The sequence below is a fragment of the Pezoporus flaviventris genome, unplaced genomic scaffold (assembly GCF_033815535.1).
Source record: "Pezoporus flaviventris isolate CSIRO_AGI_PZ_B2104156 unplaced genomic scaffold, CSIRO_AGI_Pfla_v1 ptg000041l, whole genome shotgun sequence".
In the NCBI taxonomy this organism is placed as follows: Eukaryota; Metazoa; Chordata; class Aves; order Psittaciformes; family Psittacidae; genus Pezoporus; species Pezoporus flaviventris.
This window is the reverse complement of record NW_026892589.1, coordinates 13,772,095-13,789,844: the sequence shown is the minus strand read 5'-3', so window position 1 is coordinate 13,789,844 and position 17,750 is coordinate 13,772,095. Positions and strand designations below refer to the sequence as shown.

General features: G+C 53.5%; 1 protein-coding gene across 3 annotated transcripts in view; it reads left to right on the top strand.

The window, feature by feature from the left end:
* Nucleotides 1-454: 454 nt before the first annotated feature.
* SSH1 (slingshot protein phosphatase 1) overlaps nucleotides 455-17,750 on the top strand; it is a 30,974-nt gene continuing 13,678 nt past the window's right edge. The window contains exons 1-3 of one of the 3 annotated variants that reach the window (XM_061466412.1): nucleotides 455-606; nucleotides 4,657-4,697; nucleotides 17,521-17,624. In XM_061466412.1, coding sequence (XP_061322396.1) covers nucleotides 541-606; nucleotides 4,657-4,697; nucleotides 17,521-17,624 — 211 coding nt within the window. In that variant the 5' untranslated portion in view covers nucleotides 455-540. Of the gene's footprint in view, nucleotides 607-4,656; nucleotides 4,698-14,584; nucleotides 14,910-17,520; nucleotides 17,625-17,750 lie in introns of those variants that run through there. The other 2 variants (XM_061466413.1, XM_061466414.1) reach the window with 2 other exon arrangements.

The window sequence follows — 17,750 nt, the reverse complement described above, 5'->3', positions numbered from 1 at the left end:
GTGCCAGGGGCTCCGGTGTGAGCAACCCCATCCAGGCTGGCCCCAAAGGATGGCAGCAAACCCAGAGCCTGGGATCCCGCTCTGGCTGCCACGAAGCAGATGGGTTATCCACAGCATCCTCTGGGATGCTGCCAGCCCAAACCACCTGTGCAAGCGGTGCATCCCGTGGGATGCAGGGGGAGAGGCAGTCCCCCAACAGCCTGAACGACCGCAGGCTTCCCACCCACACCAAATACCCCACTGCTGGTCTGCCTCTTGCGTTGGGCACCGCTGACCCCTCGCTCCGGTTTAGGGGCTGCTGCACCCCGAAACCCTTCGGCTGCTTTACGGGGGAAGCTCAGACCCCACCGACGCTCATTGGGGTGGTGGGAACCGCGTTCCTCCCGCTCCGGGACTCGAACCCGGGTCCCTGAGAGGCGGCTCCGCCCCGGGCCCGCCCCTCCGCTGGGCCGTGGCCGGCCGGGCTGCGCAGCCGCCGGGGCGGTGGAAGGGGCCGGAGCCCCGCAGCAGCCGCCGTAGCCGGGCCCTGCCGCCGCCGCCATGGCGCTGGTCACGCTGCAGCGCTCGCCGACTCCCAGCGCCGCGTCCTCGGCCAGCACCAGCGAGGTGAGCCGGGCCGGGCCGGGCCGGGCCTGGGGACGGGGAGCGGGGCGGGACGCGGCCCCTCAGCGCCTCGGCTGGGCCCCGCGCAGCGCCTCACGGCTCCGGGCCCCCTGCTCCTGGCTCCCGGCTCCCGGCTCCAGCCCCTCACGGCCCCCGCTCCCCACATCCCTCCGGCTCCGGCCCCTCACGGCCCCCGCTCCCCACATCCCTCCGGCTCCAGCCCCTCACAGGCCCCGGCCCCTCGCCGCCCCCCGGTGCCGCCTCAGCCCGCAGCCCTCCGCTTCCTCCAGGCTGCCTGGGGCCATCTCCCCGCTCTGCCCCGTCCCCTCCTCGCCCCTGTACGTTCCTGTTCCCCATGGCCGTGCCCTGCTCCAGCCCCAGCCCGAGCTGCTGAAGCCCGGGGCAGCCGCTTCGCTCTTCCCTGCCCGGTGAATCCCCGGCAGCGCCCTGGGCCGGCCTCCATGGAGCAGCGCTGCTTGCTGGCCCCTTGGCTGCGGGCATTCCCCTTCCCTGGACCCCGCACAGCCACTGCCCCCAGCCCGGGGATGCTCCGCTTTTCCCCTCTGTCCCTGTGCTGCAATGGCACCGCCTCCCCACAGCTGCTGACCCATGCGGAGCCCTTCCCCATGGTGCTGGAGCAGCTCCAGTCCCCACCCCATACACCCCATCCCTGTGTGATGTTCCCTTGCTCCCCCACGCTGCCGCTCTCTTCTCCTTCCCAGCTCTGCTGCTCTGGGGCCCTGTATGTGCTGCGTACCCCACTGTGCCCATGGTGCTGTTCTCCGCACATCCCTGCCCTGATTGATAGGGCAGGCAGCGGAGCGTCCCAGCTCTGCTGCGCACCCCTTCCTGCTGTACCCCAGGACCACCATCTCCTGCCTCTGCCCGGCTTTGGGGGGGTGTGTTCCCTCACCACAGCTCCCAGGTGCCATGCAGACACAGCTGCACCCCGTGTCTGTTTTCCTTCATCCCCTGTTTTCCTCCTGACCCTCCAAGACAAGCCCGGTGTCCACCTGCGTATCCTTCCCTTGCATCCCGCTCCCTCCCGCCCCTCTCCCTTGATGCTGCTGCCCTTGGCTTGGCTCTGTCCCCTCCCGCCAGGTAAACAATCCTATTTGTCACCTGTCAGGTCCCTGTGACTCCCCCGATTAGCTGCTCCGCGGGGGGGAGCAGGAGGGAGATGCTGCCCGAGGCTGCAGGTTCTCCCGTGGGATTCCCTTGGGAGACGTGACTCATCCCTTCCATTCCCAACTGGCGCGTGTAGATCCGTGTCCTGTGGTTTGGGCTCTGAGGCTGCAGGGACCCGGCGCTTGGGCCACGCTGTGTTGGACACAGGACTTGGGCTTTCCCAAGGGTTTTTTCAGAAGGAATTTTGTTGGAGTCTGGTTTAGAGGCTTAAATGAGCCCCAGTGGCCACCTGATCACCACAGGTGTAAATGGGCTGTAACCCTCTTGCAGGCAGTGGAATTGGACTGGGCTTAACTGGTGCAGGTAGGAGAGGTGCCTTTTGCTTCATCACATTCATCTGCCTCGGGCAGCACATCCTGTACGAGCTCTGTGCTACCTTTCCCCTTCCCTCTTGAAAACACTGCCCCGGACTTGCTCAGGTGTGCTTGGGTGGCTCCCAGAGGAACATCAGCTCCCATTCAGTTGAAGTGGTCCCTTCTGGCCTGAAACACCACACAGCTATAAACCATCCCTTTCCCCAGTTCGGCGTGTTGGCTTTGCAAAGTTAGTTTGCAACCCCACCACCAAGTGCCAGGCCTGCTCCTTTATGGTGCTGCTTGCAAGGAGAATCAGGGCTCTTTGTGCCTTTTAGCCTGTGTGAAGTGACTGGCGGATGCTTTAGGTGGGAGATGCTAACCATGTGTCCTTGCTAACTGTGAGAACGCTCCTGCAGCCTCAGCTCATGAGCCTGAAGGAATTCATAAGATGGATGCTGCTGCCTGGAGAGGCTCCTTCTGCGTTAACGTGGTGTAAATTTGGAGGAGCAGAGAGGAGTTCTTACACACTTGCACACACTCACTAGCTCTGCTGCCACCTCCCTTCTGCACCACCTCCTGCTCATGCCAGGTCTGTTACCCTGACATCCTGCACTGTCTGTGCTGTGGTGGGGTCCGTGGTGTGGGTCCACAGCATCGCTTGTGCGATGCGCCGTGAAACTCAAGAGCTGGGCAGGATGCAAGGTGGACACGCTCAGCGTGGCAGCGAGCAGCAGGGGTCTGCCGTGGCTGGTTTTACTGCAGCTTTGTAATAGGAAATACAGGGAGAGCCGAGCCTGAACTCAAGTTGGCTTCTGCAGAGGGTGAGCCTGCAGCAGCTCCAGGGGCTGGCTCTGCTGCTGAGCCTCAGCTGACAATGATCAAGACTTCCCATCCCATTTGTTTAAAACCAGCTTTTCCTCCCCTTGTTGCTCCGTGACAGAGCCAAACAAACAGGGGCTGACCTTACAGAGGCCAAAATCCTGATGGAGCATCCCTGGGCTGAGGGGATCAGCTCTTGGGGGGCAGTGGGGCTTGGGGTGCTCACAGGGCCCTGCGCTGCTGCTGCACAGTGTAAACAGACTAAAAATAGCCCTGGTATGTGCTCACCATCAGCTGCAGACGTTCTGCATGGGTTTGCTCTATCTCCTTCCCTCCAAACAGCCATCGTTCCAATATCCGGCCCCTGCCGTTGCATCTGGGGTTTGTTTCCTGGCTTCCTTTGGTTCTTGCAGATCCTAAGCTGAGCAGCTCCTGCACCTCGGCGTGGGGAACAACCTGAGTTCTTACACACACAGAACTGCAGGCTTGCTTTATGTGAAACTGTTTGCTTATGTTTCACTTCTGCAAACCCACCTGGAAACAAGTCACCCTTATGGTGGCCCTTGTTTGATGTGGGGTTTGAGTAGTGGTGTAGTAAATACCAAAGTGTTTCCCGAGTGCTGATGGAGCATCATTTCTTGAAGGCTTCCATCCCTCCAGCTCTGCTGTGTTGCAGCTTTGAGGGATTTCCCATTGTAGGGTGATCTGTTAGATCCCTGCTTTACTTCTTGGGTCTGAACCATGTCCCTGGTGCAACTCTGCCCTCCGAGGGGATGCTCGTGGCCCTTCCTCCTCTGTCTACTCACCCAGGACCGAAGGAGGAGGAGTGTTTTGAGCCTTTGTTTTTCAGTCGGCTCTGGATGCAATTAGCTCCAGCTCTGTTTTCCTTTCAGAAGGAATTTTGTCCAGAAACTAATAGAGAAGTTGAAGGGGGTGGCTGGAAAGCGCGGCTGTGTGAAATTGGTTCTGAGAGGAGGCTTAATGCAGCTGGCATGCTTCAGTTTAGGGAGAATAAATAAAGTGTGAGGGCCAGTGAGGCAGTTCTGCAGCCAGATTTGCTCCTAAGGGGACTTTCCACCGGTGCCCAGTGAAAAAGTGGCTGTTTTGATCCGTGTCTGCCATCAAAGCTGTGTGTTCATCAGCAAGGCAGCAGACATAGGGCTTGTTGGTGACCGGGCGACCATCATCCTGTGTCGGGATGCATCTTCTGCTAGCATTCGGGCAGCTTGGAGGTGGCAGAGGGGTCCCTGAGGAGCTGCCTATCGGTGCCGGGTTGGGGTTCGGGTACCGGAGGTTGTGACAATCCCAGGCAGGCAGTTTTGGCTGCATCCTCTGGAGGGCACTTGTGCTGTGGCTGCACACCCTGAACTGCAGCATCAATCTGTGCCCAGCTCTTGGGTGGCAGCGTTTCTCTGCTGGTCCTGCCACGTTCTGCCCTCACGTGTGTGCTCGCGGTGACGCCGAGGCTGGCGCTCTTCAGACCGACCTGTGCCCTAGGACCAGCTTGCAGGATTAGGATCTAATAGCTTTAACATCCCCGTGAGCCCCTTTGTCACCCGGCGCTGGGTGCTGATGGCATCTATGGCCAGGGAGGCTCCTTTATCCCTGGCACTGGAAAGAAACCCCTCCATGGAAAACATCCACCCAAAGCCCATCACTGAGGGATGGCTTTAAGAAGCGTGGGGATTGTGAGCAAGTTGTATGGAAACAACCAGTGTGTAACTTTCTCTTTATCCTTTTCTCCCCTCAGCTGGAGGTTGGCAGTGATGAGGAACGTAAATTAAACGTGAGGTAAGCAGAGCTGCTTGGCTCTAACCATCATTTCCACTGTTGTTAATTGCCTGCCATGTATCCCCATCGTGATTCCTGGGCAGGACTCCAGCCTGGAGCTTGCCTGGAGGGGGTTGCATGGTCTGCAGGGAGCTGAACACTGGGGTGATCTCTCCCTGATCAGTTTAGTTTTGAGATGAGTGTTTAATGAACTGAAAGCATGAAAGAGGGTTTGGGGTTTTTCTTTCCTGGGAAGGAGAAACTGGAAAATTGCTCCTCAGCTCTGGCCAAAGCACTTCACTGTTATCAGTGTCTCTGTCTGCGCTGCTGCTCTCTGAGATTGTGGCTATGGGTTGGGAAGGGGAGGGCTCTGCTCCTTCCTGGGTATTAACCATCGGGAATTTGACTCCTTTGATACCAGGGTTGTGTAGAGCCACTTTGTGCAAGGGGCTGGAAAAGAATGAGGTAGCACCTGGAGAAGGGGAAGCTCCTCTTGCTGGCCTTGCACAGAGATCAGAGGTGGTAACAGTGAGGCTGGTTTGGGACTCTGGTCTAATGGGGCCTGAGGAATTAACATGGATTGTTGACTTTAAAGCCAGCTGCTGCAGGCAGCTCTTACCCTGTCACCTGTACACCCCAGTCTGAGAGATAAAGTGAAAACAACAGTGGTTCAGCAGGCCTGGTCTCTTCTCCTTCTTACTGCTTCCTACGTTAATTATCCTGCTTTCAGGTAAAAGCATTGCAAATGAACTCAGTGACAATACACAGCTAAAGCACTGGGTTTGTGGCTATTTTTGGTCTTTTTGCAAGCCAGGCACCAGCATCCATCACTGACCAGAGCAATCATGGGGGTAGATGTAGTGACACTGGGCTTAAAGGCTGATGCTTTCTTCTAGCTGTTGAAAAATGCTGCAGCAATGACTCTGCATACTGAGAGCCCAAGAGCTTCTTCTGGCCTTCAGTCTCTTGGGGCTGCTCTTCTGTCTATGATTTTCAGGATAAGAACCAGGTAATTAAATCATCAGATAGACCTCGAGAATAGGATGGCTTTTGTGCAGATCCTTTGCTGTACTCGGGGGAAACGCTGCCAAGGACTGAAGAGAATGTGTGGCCTTGGTGTTCACACAGCGTGGCTGAGCACTGAAGCTCCTCTGACGGGGAGGTGGGTAGATCCTGTCCCCTTCCTGCTGGATTCCTGGGGATCAACGAGCTGAGACTTTACCCAGTGCCCATGGGGTGGCAGAATTGTTCAACTTCATTGTGCTGCTTCTCCGACAGCTGAGCCCGGGTCTCCTGTGTTAAAAAAGGCAGGAACAGGCTGTGAGTAGGTTTGTGAATCTTTAAATCCTGGTCTAGCCTTGCTGGAGAATCAGGTGGCAGCTCTGCTTTGTCACACATGCCCTGAGTGCTGGGGTCAGCAGCCCAGTGCCTGACTTTGCAGACCTCAGTGATGCTCATGGTCAGTAAATGAAGGGTTCTTGGAAGCAAGACCTCTTTGCTGCCAGCTCAAACTGTGTTTCATCAATACAGCATGAATGTGCTATTACACACTGATGATATACTTGCTCATCTGCTTGCTGAACAGATTATTTTCATTCATCCCTAAAAATTCCAGGATTTTCAGTGGAGGCTGTGCAGTTGGGTCTGGTTAGATTATTTTATTGGAGGAATAGGTCTGTATCGTGGTTTTATAACATCTTGCTGCTCTCTGGTCTAAGAACAGGAGACTTTCCTTATGGTTTCTGTCTCCTCAAAATGCTTTTCTCTCTTGTTTTCTCCCTGAAACAGCCTCTACCCTAGCACAGGCCGAGGGGACATGTTCTGGGTTCAGCTTTCTGTCACGGATATTGTTGCTTTGTGCATTTTGTTAGACTTTAAATGTGCTTTAAAGTCTTCCTTTTCTCCCACTTCCCCAAAATGCTGCAGAAGCCTTGGTAAGGTAACATCCACACTGTTTCCAGCAGGCAGCCAGGAGTCCATTTTGCTTCCCCAAACCCTTAAGTTTTACGAGATTGGGGTCCACTGGGTTCAATGGGATTTTTCTTACCCTGCTCCTTGGTGCAACCCAATTGACTTCCATTGCTATCCATCGGCTGGCTCTCTAGCACAAAGGAGATGTTTTACAAAGCCAGTGGTGTTGTGAGTGTTGGCTGTCGTGAACTGGCAAACACAGGAAGATAATCACTGGCTTTAATTACAAACACAAGTGAGTTTGTGACCTTTACCAGCGTTGGCTTTCCAGTTGCCCTCTGCATGTGGTCAGAAACGGGGCTGGGGGGGTGGTTTTGGCCACTTCTGCAGGGAGATGGAGGCTGAGCTGCTGCAGGAGCCAGTTGTCTCCAGCCTGTGAGCAAGCCTGCAAATCGATATGGAAAGAGCTGTTCCTGTTTGGCACCACTAAACCCAGTTTCAGGAGCTGGCAAGAGCAGCAGTGGAGGTAAAGGTTTCCAGGATTGGGCTTGTGTATATTTGCAGAGTGCTTTAGTGGCATAGGCTGTGCTGCTGCCTCTCCATGTAGAGACCCTGCCCTGAGAGCACTGCCTGGAGCATCCAGTGTCCTGCTGAGCGGTGATAAAGAAAGAGACTGGGGCTCTTCCTGTCTTTGCTGATGCCATCCTGTGTACCTTGCCATGTTACTTAATGCTCCTGAACCTCCTTCTCCCATCTGCAGCTTGGCAGATGTCTATTAGCTCATCTTCTGAAACACTGAGAGTAAAGCATTAGGTCTGTTTGGTTTTATTCGGCAATAAAACCTTTCAGCTGTAAGAGACATCTGGCTTTGGAGGTCTGAGGAACCTACGGCTGTTTGGGATGGGTAGAAGGCAGCACATCCCCCTTGCTTTCCACCTCATTTACTCACCTTTGTGTTCTGCATGATGACCTGCTCAGGAAGGAACATGCTGCACCACACTGGTTTGATAACCAGCTCTACAGTCCCTTTAGCTAATGTTTTTTTTTGCTGTAGTTTAGTGAAGTGATTTTCTCTTTTGAAGGTAATGGAGTTACACTGGGCATTGGTTTGACTCGGTTCTGTGTTTGCTGCTGGAATTAGGTGAAGCCCTCAGGTTGCTGTAAACTCCCTTTGCAGCTCAGTGATCAACAGGAGGAGTAATTACAGCAGGCAAACTCCTTACAGAGCATCATTGGGTTTAGATTGGGTGTTAGGACAAATTTCTTCACTTAGAGCGTGGTCAAGCGTTGGAACAGGCTGCCCAGGGAAGGGGTTTAAAAGACATGTATGTGGCACATGGGGACATGGTTTAGTGGTGACCTTGGCAGTGCTGGGCTAACAGTTGGACTTGATGAGCTTGATGGTGTTTTCCAACCGGAATGATTCTATGATAGACTCCAGAGGACTCGCTATGAGGAGGCTGTTTGGTTAAAATCACTGTAATAAAGCAAACTCCTTGCTGGCCTCATCAGCATGGAAACTTGAAGGGTGGATGCAACTGCACTGTTCAGGCTCTTCTTGCTGCACAGCGCACCCACCACAGCTGGGGATGTTATTTATGTACATTATATTTTAATGTACCCAAAATTACTTATTAACATCCTGATCTTTAACTCTTTTAGGGATTTGTAAGTGTGTTTTGCTGGAGGGAGTCCCGACTGAATGACCTGTATCTGCAGCTTTGGCCAGGTTGACAGTACTGGGAGCGTGCAGGGGCTGGGGGTCCATCAGGCAGCAGCCTTGAGGATGCGTTTGTGGGGACAGCAGCTCATTACACACACGACACGTCCCACTCACTGCAGTATTTATTGTCCCCCAGTTACTTGGTGGGAGCTCTTGGGGCAGAAGCTGCTGATTTTATTAACTGTGCAAAACAGGACGCTGAATCACATCCTGGCAGGGCTGCAGCATCCTGCCTTAGCGTGCTCCGTACAATGGGGAGGCAGAGTCCCAGGCTCGTGACCCCTTCTGGCCCGAAGGTGTGGCCGTGGAAGCTGATGGAGATATAATTAGACCTTTACATTAGTGGTGGGTTGTGTGGGGTGTTCAAAGACCACAGAGCCGAGGAGCCTGCGCTTGGTTGACACTTATTTAAGCTCTGGCCTTTCCAGGAAACTGTTGCTGACTTGAAGTTGAGCAACACGAGGAGTTTACTTGGATGCTGGGAGAGTAACAGCAGGAGGTCTGCCAGCGCTCAGAACTCGATATAAATACCCTTTTCTTTTATTCTTTTAGCTTTTTTTTCCGCGAAGCCTCAGCAGTTTGGCTTGAAACAAACCAACTGGCCCCGTTATCAAAGGTACTGGCTTGGCTCTGAGTTCTGTTCCTGTAAAAGGCCAATGTGGTTACTGTTTATTTAGGTGTTAGAGCTGGGTCACAAAAATATTTTGGTTCCAAATGCCTCGATGTGAAATACCTGAATCTGTGATAATCCATTGCCAAGATCTGTGAGTCAGGGATTTCGCAGGCACATCAGAGCTGTGGTCTGCTGACAAGTGGCCTTCAGATGTGACATGCACAGAGCACCTTCATGGCCATGGCTTTGCTTTGCATGAAGAGAATGTTGGGTTGTGGTTTATCTCCCAGACATTCACCTATCACTCTGCAGCGTTTGAAGCCCTGATGCAGAATCACATCACTGCTACACAGAAATAAACCAGAAAGCAAAACAAGCCAAAAATAAGTCCAACCTCAGATGGATGCAGACCTGTGTCCTTAGGTGTCCCTTAGTTGTTCAGGTTCATCTCGGCTGAGAACTCTTCTATGCAGAGTTTGCCTTTCCTCTCTGAGGGCTTTAGTCCAGGCAGGAGTCGGTGATGTTGAGCTTGTACAGCCCAGGCAGGTCTGCATCAGCTTTCCATGACGTAAGGTATGGCTGTCCATCCCCAGGGTGTGACCTGGCAGTGGTTAACATCACTGCCAGAGCTGTTTGTGTGCACACACCTCGTCCCCTTGCAGCCAGTGCAAAGGTTTCTCTTTTCCCACAGGAGAGGTAGGTTTCCCTGCGTCCTTCCTGGGACAGGAGCAGGAGCACACACGGAACCATCTGAGCAGCTGATGTGCTGTGTGTCCATACCCACCTCAGCTGGTTCTTGCTGTTGGTATGTCAAGGTAGTGCCCATTGCACCAAACACTCCCCAGCACTGACCTAACACTTGTAGGGCCCGGAGTCTGTGCCTCATGCTCACCAGCACAGAGACCTTATGCAGAGGGACTCACCAAACCTACTCTAGCTCACCAGTGCTTCTTGACGCAGCCCTTGCTGCAGGAGCCACCAGTGAGGGTGGCTGCCGGGGGGTCCGTGGTGTGCTGCTGGGCAGAAAACCTCTGGGGCTGAGCAGCAGAGGCCAAAGCATCCAGGAATGCAGGAAAGGGGACGAAAGGTCCCTTTCAGCTGTTCCAGAAGGCTGCCAGGTTGCCTGTTTGCTCTGTCTGCCATCCAAATGGTCACGTCCAACACTCCCATCCCTGTGGGGACCGCTGCCTGTGCGCCTGCTCACAGCCTGCCTGCGTGTGGGCATCTCCCTCCAGCCCTGCAGAGCGTTTTGGGCTACAGGTGTTCTCTCTGCAATACTGATGCTGCCTGTAAAAGATGGGTTTGGAGTGGAGGAGGTAAAGAGGGATAATCCTGGGGTTTTTACCAACGATTCTGACTCTATGATTCTGTGATGTTATGATTCTTTTCCATCTTAAGCCAGCTTTTCCCCTGGCTGGTGGTCTCCTACACCCTTGCTGGGGTGTACCTTTGCCTTTGTGCTGGCTGGAGCCCCTTGGGGAGCCAAGGCAGGCTATGGTCTAGCTGAACACTGGAGGTGGTGTCTGGGTTGAGCTGGAACTGTTCTCACTCTGCTTTTACCCCACATGATCCGTCTGGATTTGACTTTCTTTTTCCACAATACCAACGTGTCAAGTGCTGCCTGGTCTGTGCTGCCTTTTTTGGAGTCATTCTGAAAGCCAGCAGCAGAGCTGTTTCTTGGGTTGCTGTGCCACCGCTGCCTGTAGGATTCTCAGCTGTGCTTCCCATGCTGTTGCCTCTGTCCTGGCTGACCTTCGTGTGCGCCGCTTAGAAGCTGCTTTCTCCATCCTTGAAGCTATCATTCACCTTCCTTTTCTTCTCCAGTGGCGCCGGGGGAGAGTTTCCACTTGTTTCTCTGAGAGACACCACTGAGGGGGGGGAAGTGGGGTGACTTAATGAAATGGTTTAATGGATTATAACAATGAGCTGACAGGAGGAATGCAGGAGGATCGGCCCACGTGCTGACAGCTCGGCTGGGGAGGAGATGGGAGCTCCTGACACCTCCCTGGCACTCCTGGGCTTGCGGTCTGTCCTCTCCCTACCTGCGGTCACAGAACAGCTATGGCAGTAACGTGGCAACAGCATCATCCCCAAACGGGACGTGTAGGAGAACACAGGGTGGCTTGTAGGGTGGGGGAAGAAGGGAGGCAGTGTTCTGGGAATAGCCTGCTTCCCTCAGCCCACCAGGGTGCTGGGGACAGGGCTGCCAGGAGGCTCTGAAGAGTTATTTCTCCTTTCCTAAGCAAGAGAGAGAAGTTTCTTTTTAGCAGCTCAATGGGTAGGTTGAGGTTTGGAGAGGATCAGGCCTCAGCCTCTAGAGACAGTGGCTGTCACCAAAATGCCATCACTGGGAATCTCAGGAACGCTCTCTGTGGTTCCAGCCGTTCATTCCAAGCCCATCACGTAGCTGGATGATGCCATGATCAGCCCCGTGCCTTTTTGAACTCTGCGATCAAAGGGATGAGCAAAAAGGATTCCTTTTTCCCTGTGAAACAATCTCTTTATTTTATTTGGCTCTTCACCGCCCCAGGCCTAGGGATTCCTGGAATTTTCCTGGCTGTTTGGGAGCTCTCCCGCTCACTGATTTGTGCTGGAATGGGCACCAATCCTGATAATTTGTCTGCTTCCCTCTTCCTTCTCTTGGCTGGTTTATCCATGCTCTGCCCTCAGAGCTGTGTGCTGCCCTGGTTGGGCTCCATGTGGAGCTGGGTGATCCCTGCTCAAGCCCAGCGTGATACTCACCCGGTACTGGAGGCACTTCACCACCAGTCCATCTCCATTGGGAAATCAGCTTTTGTGGGCTTCATGATTGATTTCAGCTTTATCTTTCTCCCCTTTGTGCTGGAGGAGGGTTTGTATCTTGTGCTGTGAATGGCCAGCAGTGTCTCCAGCCCCTCTTAGCATTCCTGCACTGTGGATGTGGCCCACGCCTTGCAGCTGAACAATACACGCTCAGACCCCCCTTTTGTTGCTGCACTGCTAAGAACAGGAGAGCAAAGCCTGCCCTGGCTCTTGCTGCCTGCCTGACTGCCTTGGAAATGGATGGGAAGATGCTTGCCCCTGTGGGGAGGCATTACAAGATCCCCTGTGAGCATGGGATGCTGCCTAACCTCCTTGTTGGACACCTGCAGTTCTGATCTCAGGTCAGGTTCTCAGCATACCACACAGTCTATGCATGTGTGCAATAGGGCTTTGGTTTAAAACCACATTTCAAGTGTTGGACAGGGTGCCCAGAGAAGCTGTGGCTGCCCCATCCCTGGCAGTGCTCAAGGCCAGGTTGGACACAGGGGCTTGGAGCAAGCTGCTCCAGTGGAAGGGGTCCCTGCCCGTGGCAGGGTTGGAGCTGGAGGAGCTTTAAGGTCCTTTCCAACACAAACCACTCCATGATACATAGAATTATAGAATAGGTAGGGTTGGAAAGGACCTTAAGATCATCCAGTTCCAGCCCCCTTGCAATGGGCAGGTATGATATGGAACTGGTCCTTCCCTGCTCCTGCTGCATAGCCCCACTCCATGTTAAGCTGGGATGGTTGTGGTGATGCTTGCGGCTGTGTTTGTGAAGGTGATTCCTTTGTGTTTCATTTGGTGTCTCCGTGGCACTGGACTCTGCTTGACCGGTGTGTGACACAGAGCAAAGGCCGCTTGGAAACACCAAAAGTGCTATTTTAAACAGCATGAGAAAGGACTTGCTGCTGCTGCAGCTCCTGTGGCTGTTTCTCAGGTTGAACAGTAGCATGTCAGCCACTCGCTTTGAAGTTCATTTTGTTCCCTGGCGCTGTTTTGTGTTGCTCAGGCTCCTCCTGAAGGCCCCTCTCTTGGTCAGGAAGTGTTATCTGATGTTCCTCCTATCAAGCCAAAGCAAGCAGCCAGCGTGCTTTAATTGTCAGCGTGGCTTGGGAAGCAGGGAGCAGCTGCTCCTTGTCTTCCTGCTGCTGCCCTGCCTGCATCTTCCTTTCTCTTTGATGTGCTCCTGTCCAGCTTAGTTTTGTTGCTGTTTCAGTGTGCCCTGTTTCAGGATCCACCCTTTGGCACGTCAAGGGCCTGTGGGAGCATCCGAGGGGAGCTCCCCTCTCTGCTCCCAGAGCTCCCTGCCCTCGACCCGCACTGGCTGGAGTGAGGGTCCCCGAGGAGAGCACAAAGCAAAGCCAGGCAGAGCGGATGCGCTTGTTCACTACATGAGCTCAGCACTAAAACATGAGCTGGGAGCGAGCAGATCTGAGCAGCACTTGCACTAAGCAGGCTGCTTGGCCGTGATCAGCAGCAAACACAGAGATAACAAGTTCATTATGGCTCCAGAAACCCCAGGGGTCACTGGAGGTGTGGGGATAACCCAGGCTCGTTGGGCATCCATGTACGGGGGGATGCTGGGGCTGTGCTGGGATCAGCAGGGATACCCAGCCAGGCACAGACTGACATTCCTACGTTCTGCCTCTTTTAGCTAGACACTAGTTTTTAATCCTTGGACTGGCAAGAGGCTGCTGAATCAACCTCAGGCTTGGCTGTGTCTTCCGGGGAAAGTGGTTTTCTCCCTTCTGACTTCTGTGTATGGATATTTAGTTTGAGACGAGTTGTGTAAGATGTATTAATAGAGTGTTCTCTTGTATCCTGCAACAGGATTATGTCTTACATGAGATTCCCATTAAAACAGGGAACTCGAGGACCTGAGGCAGTCAAGGTTTCTTTGAGGAGCACACCACAACCTGAGCCCCAAGGGCAAGGCAAAGCTTAGGGAGCCCTGTGAGTGGCAGCTGGTCCAGCTCGCTCTGTTCCATCCCCTAACACGAGCAGCTCTGTTCCAAAATCCAGTATATTCAACAGAATCCTTACTGGCATTTGTGGACCCGGGGGGCAGCGTTTTGTAACGCTGACAAGGCACTGCCTATTGTGTGCTTGAGCAACTCGACATGTAATTGATGTGTGTTGCAGCCACGCTCTTCTGGAGCTTTCCCAAAGGGGAAGAAATATTTCCTTTTCAAGTTGAGCAGCACGGAGCCAGCGGATGGAGCAAGGGTCGGTGAAGCAAGAGACACAGGAGCCTGCTCACAGAGGGGCTGTGGCCATTAAGCACCTTCTTCTTCCCACCACTATGGGTTGGAAGGGACCTTAAAGCTCATCCAGCTCCAAGCCCAGCCATGGGCAGGGACACCTTCCACTAGAGCAGCTTGCTCCAAGCCCCTGTGTCCAACCTGGCCTTGGGGCTGTGACAAAACCTGTGGGCTCTGCATTTATTCAAGAGCCTGAAGTGACTCCTGTAACGCAGCTGTGCTGGTCAGGATTCCTGGCATCCAGGGGATGGGTGGCCGTGGATCCTGTGCCAGTGAGGCTGGGTAGGAATGGAACAGAGAGCTGCTTCTGCCCCTGGTCAGGCTTGTGGTGATGGTGAAAGGCGTACGTGCCATTCTGGTTTGTGCCTGGAGAAAGAACTAGTCAGGGTCTGTAAGCAACAAGTCTTTATCATGTCTGTGTTCCAGAGCTGCCCTGCAGTGCTTTAGCTGTACAGGAATGAAGAGGCATTAGGCTACATGATGCTTATCTAGTTCTGTCCCAGGGAATAGGGGCTTCCTGCAGGCAGGGGCTGCTGCACTGATAGGCGCTGTGCTGCCTTGGGAAGCAAACAAACAAACAAAGTCTGGAGGAGGGAAGCGATTAGACGAGCCTCAGCTGGTTTCCCCCCCTCCTGAATGGCCCTCTTTCATCAGGAGATGTTAGGACAAGTGCTTTTTCAAGCCAGGATATCAGTGGAAGACACAGTGTTCTGTAAAAGTCATCCAGTTCCTGGGTAGCATCAACAGACGCGATTGCTCTGCTCCGCACTGAATATACGGCCGACCTTTTCTTTCCCTTCTTTTCTTTGCTTTTTGGGCTTTAGAAGCAAAAGGATGTGAGTTTTACAGCGAGTTATGAATCTTCTCAACTTTACTGACTTCTGTCTGACTCTTGGGCCAGCACAATGCTTCTGCTGTTCAAAGAGAACCAGTCCGAATTAGTATGTATTAGCCACTCGTTTTTCTGCTGCTAACAAATGCTGCTTACTGGGGCATTTATCACTGCTGCCGAGGGTCAAAAGTTGGGATGTTCTTTAATGGGAGGATTTTGCTGTTCTGTAGGAGATCTTTTTAAAGAGGCTGGAGTTTTGGTTGTTTATTGGGAGTGCAGGGTTTAAAAGGGGGCTTAAACTGGGTCGGGATGCTGTGCCGTGTGTGTTTCTCACTTCCATTTCATTTAGCTGTCTCTTGGAGCAGTTGTGTGAAGGGACTGAGAGTGAGGAGCGTTCCCAGAGCGGAGATAAGGCTCGCTGTGGGGTAATGCTGCTGCTTCCCTGTGATGGAAAATAGGAGCTTTGGCAAAGAGGTGCTTGGGTGCGTTCCCTCCGTTGGGCACCGTGCTGGCCGTGTAGGAATGGGAGCTTATGGGGAGACTGGGGAGGTAGAGGCAGGCTGGCTCACGGGGAGCTGAGCTTCATAAAGCTGGGACCCAGGTTAGGAAGCCAGCACGCAAAGAGAAATCTTCCTCGGGCTTTGCTTCCCGGTTCAGTTCCGTGCCGACGGAGTGCACCGGGACAAGCACTTTGCAGGGTGGCTTGTCCTTTCCCTGCGGTCCCGTTCTGCCCCTGCAGCACAGCTGACCCATTTGCCTGCAACTGGGAATCTTCTGGTTTATTATGGAAGATTCCCTGATGCGGGAGGAGAACGTGGGGCGAGACGAGCGCTCGGAGCAGGAGCCGCCGATGCCTTTGGGAGGGAGCTCTGTCTTTTCTAAGGGTTTTCCTGCTGGAGAAATCCCAGTCAGTGCTTTATTAGGGGTGAAAGAATATCCCTTGGGATGCTTTTTCACTTCCTGAGAGAAGCATTTCCCAAAATCCTTGGGGCAGGAATACTGTGAATTATCTCCTTGTGCGTTCTCGGTCCCTTCCCTGTGAGTGTGTGTGAAGCTGGTGGCTGAACCCCCCAGCTGTGCTGTTGGTGTCACTGCTTTTGTGTTGCTTCTGGCCTTTTTTAACGCTTTCCTGGGGGGGTGAAGGAAACGGGACCCTTCCTGGCTCGCTATGGGAGGGAGGAGAATTCCCCTTTGCAGGAGTTCTGGCTGTTAGCGTGTGTGGCAGGCAGAGCCGAGCCGGAGTTTGAGATCAGGAGCAGCTCCTGTTCAGGCACAGCTTGCCAGGTGGGGAGTGCTGGAATGCTCTGCGGGAGTGCACATGGAGGAGAGCTTGGTTTGAGTGCAGTTGTCCCACTGGCATTCAGTTGACCTGATGTGTGACTTGTGGAGCCTGGGACTCGGGTGAAAACTTCAGCTTGCTTTTCAGAACCAGCTGAAATCTCAGATTTCAACCGGGTCTGGATTTAGTGGGAATTTTGCTCCCTGAGGAATCAGTTGGAAAATGAGGGAGCTTTGCCTTGAAACCTCGGCTGTGCTCAGAGGAGGGAAGAGCTGAGCTTACAGCAGATGCTGAAGAGACACGGAATTCCTGTCTCCTGCGGTGGCATGGAGCATCAGTGCTCGCTCTGCCCGAAGGCAGAGACCCCGCATAAAGTACGGAACAGATGAGTGCTGGGAGCAGTAACTCCTGTGGGATCGTTTTCTGTAGCATGAGTAACTCCTGTGTAGCACAGCCACATAATGGAGCATTTATATGGAGCCGAATCAGACAGCAATTAATGAGGAGCTATGTTTGGAAGTGTGGGGCGGCAGAAAATTGGGCTTTGTAGTGAGGAATGTCCCTGGTGGTGCTGGAGCAGCGTAGGAAGCGCAGTGTAAGCAGTTGCTCTGGCAGCTAAAAGGTAGCTCAGTAGACACTGATGTTGAGCCTCGGGGGAAACGCTGACTTTTAGTCCAAGACTAAAATGCTCACAAGTGCCTGATGGTTGTAATTAGGTTTGTGCTGGTGCTGCCTGGAACATGCTGCTCTGGTTCGGCCTTCTCTTTAGTTACCTTCTGGGGGCTGTGTCATTTCACTCTGTGGACATACCATTGTGTCTGCACATAACTGCAGCCTCCTGCCTTATCCGTTGTCTTTTAGGATGGTTGTATCCAGCCAGAGCAAAGCAGAGTCTTTGCTCTTGTGGTGGTTGTTTTCCCCCTGAGGTTTCAGTGCAGTTTCCTTTCTCTGGTGATGGGCAGGTTTCATTGTCCCCCCCCCCTTACTCTTTAAATCTACAAGCACTTTATGGTTGCATGTTCTTGGTTTGCATTCCAAAGAGATCTCAGGAGCTGGAATGAGTAGGGACTGATCGACTCGGAACCTGATGCTCAGTCATTTGACAGGTCTAAGCCTGTAAAAAGCCTTCCCCTTTACTGGTTTTAAGTTGCGGGGTTTGATAACCAAATGATAAAGTCATTTCCAGCCCATGACAGCTCAGGCAAGTATCTCCTGCCATGGCCAAGTAACAAAATGTTGGTGGAAGATGACACATGAATAAGCCATGAATAATCCTGGAGCCGTGCTGTGCAAGTGGCAGGATCAGACTTTGGGAACGGCTTCTCATGGCAAAACCCTGCTGCGGCTCAGTGAGGGGAAGCCCTTCCTTCCCCAGGCACAGACCTGAGCGTGCCTTTTGCTGGGGTTTCCTTTCACTTGACTCCTGTTGTTTGTTTTCCAGCCTGAGCGAGAGCTTTTTCATGGTGAAAGGTGCAGCCCTCTTCTTGCAACAAGGAAACAGCTCCCAGGGCCAGCGAAGCCTCCAGCATCCTCACAAACATGCAGGTAGTGGATTCAAACACCTCCTGAACCTCTTCTTGCCTCACTGCTGAGCCAGGGTGTCTGTGCTGAGCAGGTATCCCTGGTTTCCACAGCCATAGATGAAGGAATGTCCCGTGTGCTTCAGTGGTT